This window comes from Mus pahari, chromosome 12 (genome assembly GCF_900095145.1).
Source record: "Mus pahari chromosome 12, PAHARI_EIJ_v1.1, whole genome shotgun sequence".
NCBI lineage: Eukaryota > Metazoa > Chordata > Mammalia > Rodentia > Muridae > Mus > Mus pahari.
In genome coordinates this window covers 39,795,058-39,808,122 of record NC_034601.1, presented here as the reverse complement: position 1 = coordinate 39,808,122, position 13,065 = coordinate 39,795,058, and the positions used below count along the sequence as shown (strand labels likewise).

Here is a 13,065-nt window from a genome sequence, read left to right as displayed (position 1 = left end):
CTGCCTCTGCCTCCCGAGTGCTGGGATTAAAGGCATGCGCCACCACGCCTGGCTTGTATTTTTTTCATAGCATTTCAATCATATAAAAATATAAAGCAGATGCAATCAATCTGAGACAAGAGCTGAAACATCTAACCTCAATCAAATACAAATGTACTAGCACAGAAGCTTCTCCCAATCATATTTATGTTTACCCACACAAACTTAAATGATTATTCAAAATGTCACCATTTTGGCTGATACTAAAGTACACAGTGAAACCTTTAAAAACAGAATTTTAGAAGTTACTACCAGTAATTTAAGAATCAACACAATAAAATTGGTTAGAATAAACTACAAAATATAATACTAATATAACATTAGCACCTGCTAATCAGCAAAGGCAACCGCTCACAAATTTTCCTTTTAAGCATTTACTATTCAGTGTACTTATACTTAGTACTTTCATTGTAATTCATAATAGTTACAAGCCTGATTACCTGAATTCTATCTGCTGGGCCCACATCATGGAACAAAAGAACCAAGTACCCCAAGGTATCCATCAGATTTCTCCATCCTTGCCTTGATACACACACATTCACATATACACACTCAAAATAAATAAACAAATACAATTTAAAATTTAAATATAGGCAAAAACTAGGATCACTGACTTTAGAAATGTTAAGCAATACCTTGCTTTCCAGTGTAATCTCCTTAACTGCTTCAGTAATTCCTGTAACACCTGTTTAGAATTCAGCAGAAAAAAATGACTAAAATTAAGCTGCAAACATTCCAGTTGTGAATAAACCATTTATTTAAATTCTTACAACACTGAAATAGGCATATTTCAACAGAATCTTTACAAATGAACTTTTACAAATAATCCAAAGGTACCTCCAAAAATATGCCTCAAAAAATTCTAATTTAGAAATGTATCTATATTATCATGACTTGGTCCATTTTCTATTTTTCATTTGATTTTTTTTCACAACACACACTATAATCAATAGACTATATGACTTCTGTTTACAGCTTAATTAGACCTGCATCAAAATTAGGTTTTGGTTATGATGACACACTATTTGCTTCAAAAACCTTGGCCATCTGAATGTAGTAAGACCATACCACACTCTTACAGACCTTTCATGTCAAGTATTTCTACATTTTATTCTTACACATTCCATCTGTAAAAGAGAGTAACATTTTCTCCCCATGAGGAAATGAAGTTGACAGACAGACTGGTTAACTATTTAACTGTATTACTCATGGGGACATCCTCCGAAGTCCCTTGTCACAGAAAGGTATAATGCAGATAAGCAGCAGCACCACACCGCCGTCCTGCAGAAGGAGTCAATCCCAGGACCTGTCAGTTCTCAAAAGGACAGTTTAACCAGGGTGGGAAACTCAGTAAGATACGAGAACCTAATATCACAACAGATTTAAAGTCCTAAATTCAAAATGCACTTAGCTCCCAATAACTGCAGCATATTTTCTTATTCTAAAGTTGGCATGCCTTTAACAGTCCTAAGTCAAACCATTATGAGCTCCCCTTCCCAAATGGAAGATGGCACCTTCCAAAGACCAGCACTACAAGTCTTTATCTCATAGCAGTTTGGCTATCATCCTACAATAGATATCATCAATCAAGACGGTAAAACCCAACCTATCCAATCAAACTAAAAATACAGAATCATTTACAGGACATAAAAAGAAACATCATCAATCTGCCAAAATATAGTAATGTATCAGTCAAAATATAATAATGTAGTAGTATCCCATTAAGCCCAACCCCAAGGCACTTGCTGGAGAAGCCTCTCTCTGCAGTGGGAAGCAGTCATGCAGATTTCTGATGGTCAAAAGGGCTAAGACTGACTACCAGGTGCTCAGTCCTCAGTATGACTCTTTATCCCCAAGGCTCAGGGCACTTCAGGGAAGAAGTGGTAGAAAGAAAGGAGAAGCTGGTGGGTGGGAAGGAATGCTGAAGGGTGCTGTATTCTGACATGACATGGACAACGCACTCATGATCTCACAGCAACTCTGCTTATCTGCACAAGACCTACATAAGATTTAAGCCAATCAAGCTTACATCATGGATGGGGAAGGTACTCATGAGGTTCTACCCCAAGTGAGTACCACTGGTGTTGATGCCTGCTCAGGGAGGTAGATAAAGATTTGTGTTTGTTTTGCAGGCAGGTACCACTGATGGATTGCCCAAGCTCTGGTGGTTGTTCCCACATCCATGCACATGTAGCCTACATTAATTCAACTCAGTGAAATCATTTAAAAAGAAAACAAAGGAGGGGCTGCTCAGAGGTCAAGTGCACTGGTTGCTCTTCCAGAGGATGGAGGTTGGGTTCCCAGCACACATGGTAAATAAGAACTGTTTCTAACTCCTGTTTTAGGAAATCCTATACTCTTTCTTCTGGCTTCCCCAACTCCACTGTGTGCACATGATGCAGACATACATACTGATAAGACATCATACACATAAAAACAGTAAGGACATGAGAACTTTTTAAAAAGGACACAAAGGTGAGAGGGGTAACCAAGGATATGAACAAGGTATACTATATATATAATTGTCAAAAAGATCATTTTAAAAATATTCTTAATTTTAAAAGTATAGCATACCTGACAGAGCCAAAGGAAGCTCAAATGTCTCTAAATAGTCACCCTCCAGACTTGTGATGCTCTACTCTGTCAATCTGGTTAGTGTCGGGATAGCCAGCTATCTGGTCAAAAACTAGTCCAAAGGTTGCAGTGCAGGTACTTTTTAAGAGACTTTGAATAAACATTAAAACCAGTATTAAATAAAGCAAATCGTCTTTCAAAAAGTAGGTAAATTGCATCCAATCAAGTAAAGGAGAGAAAAGGAAATGAAAGCCAATAAATAACTGCCTGCAGCAGCAATCGCTCTTTGGTGCTCCAGCCTGTTGGAGCAAATCCTGCAAAGTTCAACTGTCATATAAACCAATTCCTTAAAATATATCTACTTATATTACAGTGTAGCAGTGATCCTCAAAGGATGAGCACTGGAGAATTAAAATTTACACAAGAGATCCTATCCTGGGAGAGAGTAGGATTTAAGTCCTGGCTATAGAGGAAGAGGGAGAGAGTATTCACTTAGGCCTGACAATTTATGTCCTAGCTAAATCTACATTACATTTCCAGAACTTTGTCTCATCTTTTCTGTAAAATCATAGCATCACTGAAGAGAAGGAAGAGATCTTTCTATTCCAGGTCTAGTCAAAACTGTAAATAAATCCATTCCTATGTCCCGTGGTTTTCCTCTAGCATGACAGAAACCTCCATTTCTCCTGTCATACCTATCCTTACAGAACACCCAATGGTTTTGCATCTTTAAAGAACTGACCAATACAGGGGATAATAATAGGAAAAAGCAACAATGAACCCTGGATGACCTAGGTGAAGCAAGGCAAACTGGCCTCAGTTTGGAGTACTGCCTTATCCTGAGACAGAGTTCAAAGTTTTAATTCTTTAAGTATAGCTAATGAAGATCAGAATTTATTATATGCATTTAATAAACTGAGAAGCAATACTATTGCTATTTCCCACAGAGGAAAATGGTGCTACTTTTATCTTTAAGTAAACATTTTTCAGCAGTCAACTTTTTGTAGACTTTTGCCAGTCCAAGTATACTAACACCTACTTAGCTCTGTGCATTAGGACCCTATATGTATGTTCAAAGCTTAGGATAGTGTTTCTAAAATAAAATACAACTAGAAAACAGAGTATCTCTCTAGCTTTTCAGAGAAACCACACTCTAAATAATCACTTTAGTCAGTCACCAGGCAATTTACTATCAACATGCTACCTTTATCTTCCAACCTTGAGAAAACTAATGAAGAGCAGTGAAAAGCCTCTGAAGGATCAGGGGTTCAACATGAAACAGACAAGGGAGAATGACTGATAGAACGGGTTTACAATGATGCTGAGCCTACTACTTCCTCTAGACCTTAGCACAAGAGATTCAGAACAAATGCATATGCACAGTCAGTACTTTGTATTGGATTTATTTTCTCTTCTATTTAGAAATTGTTGGGGTCTCTCACCTCCACTAACCACTCTCCCTCTAATTATATTGCGCCCCCTGCATACAGACAGGATTGCCACTGAGAGGACCCCCTAGACACAGCTCCGCTCATGATAGGACCGCGCGCCATGGAGAGAGACAGAAAGAGAGAGAGAGAGAGAGAGAGAGAGAGAGAGAGAGACAGGAGGGCTAAGGGTTCTCCCTTGTCCAATTAATAAAGTAACGCTCTGATTGGCGCAAACCGCCAGGGCATTCGTTTTTTCCTTGCAGCTCATTCTTATCTTAGGATGTTTAGCCCTTCAGTATGAACCCAGTCCAAGGTGTTTTCTGCCCACGCAGATACACACAAGTGGAGTGGTGCAGAAACACACAAGAAATAATGAAAATAAGGGAATAGTTCACACTGTAAGTGAAGCAGCAGATGCTACCTTTTCCTTTTTGACTTCTGGGAACAAAATTGTAACTTATGTATCCTTTTTTAAATTTTAAATCAAGTCTGCTATAAAAGATTGTGAAAAACTTAAATAGTTTAAAGTAAATACATGTTATTCTGTACACCTCTCACCTGTGTTGTGGTATGTATCTACCCATCCCCCATCACCATCATCTTCTTCAATGATAGCTTCCAATTCATCCGAATACTCCATCTGTTTACACCGTTTGTAGCATGGAACTATTAAAAAAAACAAATTACTAGTATATAACCCACTAATAATAAATCCATTAGAAAGAGAAGGCTTCTATCTTAAAAAGAAAAAACTCAATATTAAGTAAACCTTTTCCTCCCAATGAGACTGATAATTTAAGAGTTACTCAGCCCACAGACACATCGTTATCTAGCCCCATTAATCCTTCCCCAGTCTGCTTTATCAGAAGACAAATAAAAAGGCTCTGGTGTGAGCATGTCTGTCTTCGTTTACCATGATCTGTGAGGAACAGCTGGCTGAAGCCAGATGACGGTGCTCAGTTGCAAGGTAATGAATAATATTTCACACTAATGGCTCTAGTCTCAGAATAGCAAACACCACCTGTCACACTGAAAGGTGGTAGAGGTGACCTCTGGATGCAAAGCTAAAGTAACTGTTAATATGAATTTCATATTTAAGTTCCAATTATTTACCATGGATAAACAGATTAAAATTCAATAAACTGCTAAATTTTACTTCTTAATAAAGGTACCAAACTTATATATATAGATGTATTAATTAACGAGTACTATTATTTCATAAACCTATAATTATTGATGACATGTGGTATAAACATTATGCTCAAGACATCATCATTAACAACCATGATATAAATAATCAACCTTAAAAATATATATAGCATAGGAAGGACGTCTGGATTTTTTGCTTGTGTTTTTTGTTACTGTGCATCAAACACAGAGCCTTGAGCTTGTAGGAGCCAGCATTCTGCCTTTTTTTGTTTTTTCGAGACAGGGTTTCTCTGTGTAGTCCTGGCTGTCCTGGAACTCACTCTGTAGACCAGGCTGGCCTCGAACTCAGAAATCCGCCTGCCTCTGCCTCCCGAGTGCTGGGATTAAAGGCGTGCGCCACCACGCCCGGCGCATTCTGCCTTTTTAACCACTGAAATTGAATTGGAATTGAATCACTGGAACTGAAGACCACGTGATCTCCTTAGGGTTCCTTATGTAGCTCAGGCTGGCCTTGCACTTACCATGCAGTCCAGATAGCATTCTTTCATCCCTATATGCAAGAAAATGAACACAGGCACATGCCTGCAAAAACTGCTACTTGTTACACATTATCTGCCTTCCAAGTTTAGGTTAAAATACAATAAAGTCAATATATTGGTTATTTTAAGACCATCACAATTTTCTGATGTTTTAAAAATTAACTTCATAAATAAGATGACTTCTATTTTAAAAGAGTAGTGCCTGTGGGTAAACTTTTGATGGCACAATGGATAATAAAATCTTTAATCTTAAGATTTTATATGTCAAAGGTGAAATGAATTTCATGTTCCATAAAAATTCACATCTAAAGATTAAAATCAAACAGCTAAGTATATTGTGATTATGAAATCAACTTAAAAAAAAAACTATTAAGAGGAATCTAAGTTTTCCTGAGGATTTCTTCCATATCTTGACAATTAGATCTTTTTGATAAAAAGAACTAAAAAGGAATAGATAAAAATCAATCAGAAAACATTACTGGGATAAAAAAAAAAAACCAACTCTTCATGAAATTTTCATATTTTCATCTGCAAGAAGCCTAATTTCAGACACAAATTAGAATCAATAAGTATAAATGGGATTTTGTTATTTCAATATACTATGCAGGGCTCAGTGGTTAAGAGCAATGACTGCTCTTCCAAAGGTCCGGAGCTCAATTCCCAGCAACCACATGGTGGCTCACAACCATCTGTAACGAGATCCGACTCCCTTTTCTGGACTGTCTGAAGACAGCTAGAGTGTACTTAAATATAATACACACACACACACACACACATATATATATATATACACATAATGCAAAATTTACTGATGAATACAGTGATATAATTCTTACCATTTTTGGTTACCAAAAACTGTTTCTCTGTTGGTAGATATGCCTTCACTTTCAATTCTTCCCCTGTAGCCCTTTAAAAACAGTGGAAAACACAAAAGTACAAAATATTGTAAAAGTCAAATATGTAACAGGCAGTATCACATGAAAATCTATTAAGGCTGTACTTCTGTGGAAATTGTTTTAGCACTGTTAGGCAAGTCTGCCATTAAGTAAGGGCACAGAAAAGCATATACTAACATGAGTAAAATGTATTGGGAGATGCAGACAGAAGGAATTTGTATTTAATATTAAGCTAAAATGGTAGAATTAGGAAACTATTATACTTGGTTCTAAACAAAAAAAAAATTATAGCTCTTTCATAATGCATCCCATCATATAACCTCTCAGACAGTCAATATCAAAGTACTGATCATTTTGAGATAAGGACAATTGATGGAAAAAGTTGTATGCTATTACATACAAAGTAGACAATCAGCAAGATCCCTTATTCCCTAGAAGTGGGAATGGGTTGGGGAAGGTAAGTGGGTAGTGGTTAATATGGTCTACATGAAAAAAAAAATTCTTCATAAAACCTATCACTTTGTACAATGACTATACACTAAAAACGTTTAAAATCCCTCTTCCTACTATGTCTAAAATTAAAACTAAAAGATAAAAGGTATTGGATCAAAGATGGTAGCACTGAAAATAATGCTTAATAGCAAACAAAATCCTGTTACAGCATGTAATTACAGGACCTCCAGCTCCAACATGAGCTATTAATTATCAATACATTCTTTGTTGGTTTTTTTTTTATTCTTTAAAAGGTTACTATTACTACTGTTCCCACCTTATAAATAACAAAACTAACGTTGAAAAGGGTCAGAATGCTCACAATCAGTAAAAGAGACTGGAAGAGCCCGGATCAAGTCAAGTGACTGTAGGTTCTTCTTCAACCACTCCTACCTACTATGAGTCAGGACCAACTGTAGTGATTCTGAGTGCTCTGAACCCCTCTCAATATTCTGTGCCCCATCTACTAGACCTGGCCAGGACAGAGCTGGCATATGGTGCCCTCACAAGTATCAACACAAAACTTGTAAGTTACATTGCCTTTTCAAGCTTCTTCAATTTAAACCCCACAGAATTGAGAATAAGATAAAGCCAGGAATATTATTTATAAACCTTATGATCATCTTTCAATAAGCTCAGCTATCAGATTCAACACCAGTGCCTAAGTTGAAAGGAAAGGAAAGAGTCAGGATCGTGATGGCTTATGTACACAAACATATTTGCATGCAAATATTTGCTTCTGGGACTACTTTAAAATTAATATTCCTTGGCCCCAGCAATTCAGACAAAAGTGTAGGTTCTGACATGGAGTATGACTGGGTTCTCAGTTATAGTTTAATTATTTCAACAATCACAATTCATAAAAGTGAAGCTGGTGAGGTATCTCAGTGGGTAAGGGTGTTTGCAACCACCTGAGCTCAATCTTTGGCATCCATGAGGTAGAAGGAGGGAAATGACTCCCACATATTATCCTGTGACCTCCACATGCATGTTCTAGCATGCTGCGGGCGCTCGCGTGCGCGCGCGCGCACTCACACACAGAGTAGTTTGTTAAAAGTCTGTAAATACAGTAATCTTAACTACTAATACCAGTTAAAAGATATTGCCTATTTATACACAGCTCCTTCTCACTGTGCTAAACTTGCAACACCTTAACTACATGGGTAATTTAAGGCAAAAACAACAAAAAAAGTTAATAAAGAAATATGGGTCTATCATAGTAAAAAAAAGTCAAATAAGTTATTTGGTTCAAATAAGTGTTACCTTGTTTCTAATGTGTATAAATACACACCAGGACCTAATTATAGCAAGAAATTTAGAACACACTAAATCAGAGAGCATCTATGGATTTTTATTTTAGAGCAAAAATACAGACATGTGCACATATAAATAAATGAAGCTGACAATCTGCCATTACTTAGTACATAAGAATTCATGCCCTATAAAATACACAGCAAATGATAAAAACCAATGACAACTATTTCAGGTACATGTTAAAAACAAAAATAAAAAGAACTAAAATAGCTCATAAATGAAAGAATTTTCTAACTTCGGTTTAAAATCATTCAGGTGATTAAATTCTTTAGCTAAAAAGAAAACTGGAACCAACTACAACCTTGTCATCCCAGAATCCAACCATTAGAACTGTATCTTTCAAGTATAACTGAAAAACATCATTAACAAGAAGATACAGCACGTTAAAACATCCCTACAACATACACATGAAACCAACTGATTATGTACAGACAACTGTGACCCAAATACAACAGGTCAGCCAGTACTGAATTAACATTTTAGAAAAAACCCATCTGTTAGTACTAAAAAGTAATAAACTTTCATTCACTATAAAGCATATTTATGTTAAATTACTTTTGTATTTAAGAATAAGGTTAGTGAAAAAATTCTTTCTAATTCTTTATGGGCCTAGTCCCAGCCAATTCCAAAGTGGGACTTAAACATTCAACTCTGATGTTAAAGTTCAGGTACTGTATCTTTAAAAACATAAACTCCATAAAATCTCTGCATTCATCATAAAAATGTTCAATTTATTAAACTCCTAATCATATTTTTAAAAGAACCACAGATCAGATTTAGGGAAAACAAAGAAAATACTAGCAAAGAAAGTTCAGTGGATTTGAGAATGTCTATACTTTGCGCTAACAGAGCAAAGTAAAATACATGACACCTACTCTCCGCCACCCCTCACCCTTTAGGTTGCTTGGGGTTTCACTGTTTCAGGAGAAGAACCTAATGAAGGAGGTTATGCTAGCTCATCGCCCGACTTTTCATGTGTTAACCACTTTACAAACTGCCTGTAAGCCTAAGGTTTCAGCAGTGTTCCAGTTTTCACTCAAAATTACTTACCATTGCCATGTTGGACAGTGGTGGACTAAGTGATCTCCAGCTGCCACAAACTATGCAGGGATTGCAAGGAATATGGAAAAAGCGGAAAAGATACATTGAACATCACTGAATACAGGATGGCAAAATACCAAACTGATCACCCTGGGTAACTCTGAGACTCAATAATCAATTAAAATGAAAATAGCACAAAACCTGCTTTATCAATTAGTTAACTTAAAAAAAGTTGTTTAGCACCTATAAAATCTCAATTTTGGAAGAAAAAAAAAAAACACTGCTATCGTTTTGTTTTGTGTTCTGTGTATCCCTGGCTGTCCTGGAACTCACTCTGTAGAGAGACTGGCCTATCAGCTGCCTTTGTGTCCCAGTGAGGCACCATCATAACCGCAGGCAAACACTATTATCTTTAATTAAATTTTCATCATCAAATCATATTTCAAACCTTATATGAAACTGCCGGAAGGCAAGGCAATAAACATCAAGTGTCAAAATCTATCTTGCAATTCAATAGAGTCCGGTTAAGGACTGGAAACTCAAGGAAGATATTTAAAGAATCAGATAATATAGGTCTAATGTCACCTATTCTTCTTCCTCCTATGTTATTTCTTAGATCTTTCTATTAATTAATTTATTTAGTCACTTTACATCCAGATCACTTATCACTTTACCCTCCCTCTCACACAGTCCCTCCCCTCCACATCCCATTCCCTTCTCCTCTGAGAAGGGAGGACCTCTGGGTACCAACCCACCCTGGTACATCAAGTCACTTCAGAACTAGGCACATCCTGCTTTGCCTGCATGTGTATGTCTTTGCATTCCTGGTGTCCACGGGGGTCAGAAAAAGACATTAGGTCCCCTGGAACTGAAGTTAAATGATAGTTGTGTGCTATCATGTGGTTGCTGGAATCCACACTCAGGTTTTCTGCAATATCTAGTGATCTTTTAACATTGAGGCAGCTCTTTAGCCCCCTATTTTTTGAGAAACCTTTTTTTATTTTCTGGTGTTATCAACCCTGGGGCATATTAAATAAGCATTCTGTGTCTCCCCCAGCCCTGGACCAATATTGAAAGAAAGCTTTATTATATTCCTAAAAGGACTCATTAAAAAAAATTATGGGGGCATGAGAGATGGCTCATCAGTTAAGAGCACTGACTGCTCTTCCAGAGGTCCTGAGTTCAAATCCCAGCATCCACATGGTGGCTCAAAACCATCTGTAATGGGATCTGATGACCTCTTCTGGTGTGTCTGAAGACAGTTATAGTATACTTATATAAACATAAAATAAATAAATCTTTTTTAAAAAACCCAATTATACTATGGTAACAAACATGAGATTGGGGGTTAAGTTGTAGACAAACTAAGAAAGCATCTGCAAAATCAGATTTGGGGTCCAGGCTGGATCTCCAGCAGCAAACCTGGTGGCACACACATGTAGTCCCAGCACTTCTGAGGTGGAAGCAGGAGGACCAAAGAGTTCACGGGCCTTGTCAGCCACCCGGTACATTCCAGATTAGCCTGGGATACATGAGACCCGTGCAAAAAAGTTTTAGAGGGCGAGGAGGAGGAGAAAAAGGAAAGATCTAATGGGCTTTCTGAGCAGGCTGACCATTATATCGGCTTTCATTTTTTTTTAATCGCAAATAAAAATTAGACTCAGGGAAAAACAATTTAATATTTGAAAATTTTCTAGTTCACATGAATATAGGCTGAAGAATACTAACTTGCTTACCTTTAAATGCAGAAAACAAGAGTCTGCTAAGCAGAGCTATATTGTAACCACTGGAAAGATATGAAAATGCTTTCCCAATTGCCTCTATTTCACAACAGTTCTAACTTAGAACTCTATCATTTGTGGCTTATTACACAGCACAAAATTAGGATACTTTTCATATTCTCAATACCTTTTGAAAACGTCTATCTATACAAATTCTTTCAATTGAGAGAGCAAAATTCAGCTGCATAAGTACTCAGAAAATAACCTACTTAAGATGATATATCATCAAAGTTAAGATATGGCAACTTTATTCCAAACAAACTTTTTCTTCTTTCATTTAATGCATTTGGGGGTTACCACAACCAAGTGTTGCCTTTAGCTGTGTGGTTGTCAGAAATTTAATACATCAGAGTAACAAATTAACAAAATGCAAGCCAAAGAAATTATTAAAAAATGAAAATTCTTTAATTATATTGCCTTCAAATCATAAGACATTAATTTTATCTAGTGGTCTCCTGATAGTAACTATTTAAATATAACAAAACATTATAAAATAAAACTGAAAAAAGAAACCCACAGACCTGCACCAACAGTTAGCACATGTGGATGTCTGTCCTCATTAGCAAAAGCCATTATTACTAGTTTCAAAACTCAAGTGAAATAACATATTACAGTCAAATTAACAACTGCTTATAGTAGTTTTCTCATAGTAGATAATCTTCTGTGGTGTTTCTCAATACATAATACTGGTTAGTACTCAATCCAACAAGATACAACCAATATTTGCATTTTAGAAAACACTATTCCTCAACTGACCTTTAATTCACGTATCACTATTTAAATTATTCATACCAGCATTTGCTTGTCCCCAACACATAGAGTACCATGCTGCCTCTCTTGAAACAAAAATATTTCCACATTTCTCAATGAAAACAAAAAAAGAGCTGGAAACTTGTGGGTAAGAGCCCAGAAATAAGAAGAAACAAATTAACAACTCTATTCAGTATGTAGTATTTATCCCTAGCAAATCATACCTTCCCATTGTCTTCCCTCAGGCTCATTCTAATTTAGTTCAATCCTTTAATTAAGTTCTAGCTAAGCCTAGCATTATAGCTTTGTATCAAATTAAGCTAATTTTGCCTAATCTCCTTTTTTGTCTAAAGGGAAAATTCATACTTCATGTGGCTATTAATTTATTCATGTTAGGATGAATTTCTGTTTGAAAACAGATTGATTCTATAGAACAGCAGCCAATAAATAGTTATATTCACACAGTAAAGATAAAGCAAAGTATGCAAGCACAGCATATGATTATCTTTGTTCTTGATTCCAGATAATTAAAAAGCCACAACTAAACAATGCCTGTTCAGGAAGAAAATTAATGAGACCCTTAAGAACAAAACTGACTTTTAATTGGCATTGAACATATTACAATTATGACATCTAAAGCAAAGAAAGTGCTTTCAAAGAATTTCCACTCCAAGCCCCTCATCTTACAGAGGGTAAACACGCCGCCTAGACCGATATGGCTAGACGGTTTGCCTAAAGTAAGAGATTAGACAGGTGGTTCTACAAAGTACACTCCTTAGGCTCTTTCCACAACATCGCATGTCTTTACTAAGAATAAAGGCAATTTAGAAAAATTAAAAAACAATTCCAATCAGTACAGCAGACCATTATTAGGCCTCCAATGAACTGGACCACAGAGAGTAGCACCATAACTGGAAACTGCTTTAAAGTCTTTTGGTTTATAGGGAGACCCAGAGCCTCATCGTGCAAAACAGTTCATTTTTTCCCCATGTGGAAGAGGTTTTATTGGGAGAGATAAGGTGGCAGCAGAAAGAGAGGAAGGGGAGGGGAGGGGAGGGGA

General features: G+C 36.6%; 1 protein-coding gene across 1 annotated transcript in view; it reads right to left on the bottom strand.

Annotated features, from left to right (window-relative positions):
* Atg3 (autophagy related 3) overlaps positions 1-13,065 on the bottom strand; it is a 27,379-nt gene that overhangs the window by 9,803 nt on the left and 4,511 nt on the right. Inside the window, exons 3-6 of the mRNA XM_021209203.2 lie at positions 9,484-9,533; positions 6,568-6,638; positions 4,602-4,709; positions 675-724 (exon numbers count right to left, since the gene is read on the bottom strand). Coding sequence (XP_021064862.1) covers positions 675-724; positions 4,602-4,709; positions 6,568-6,638; positions 9,484-9,533 — 279 coding nt within the window. The remainder of the gene's footprint in view (positions 1-674; positions 725-4,601; positions 4,710-6,567; positions 6,639-9,483; positions 9,534-13,065) is intronic.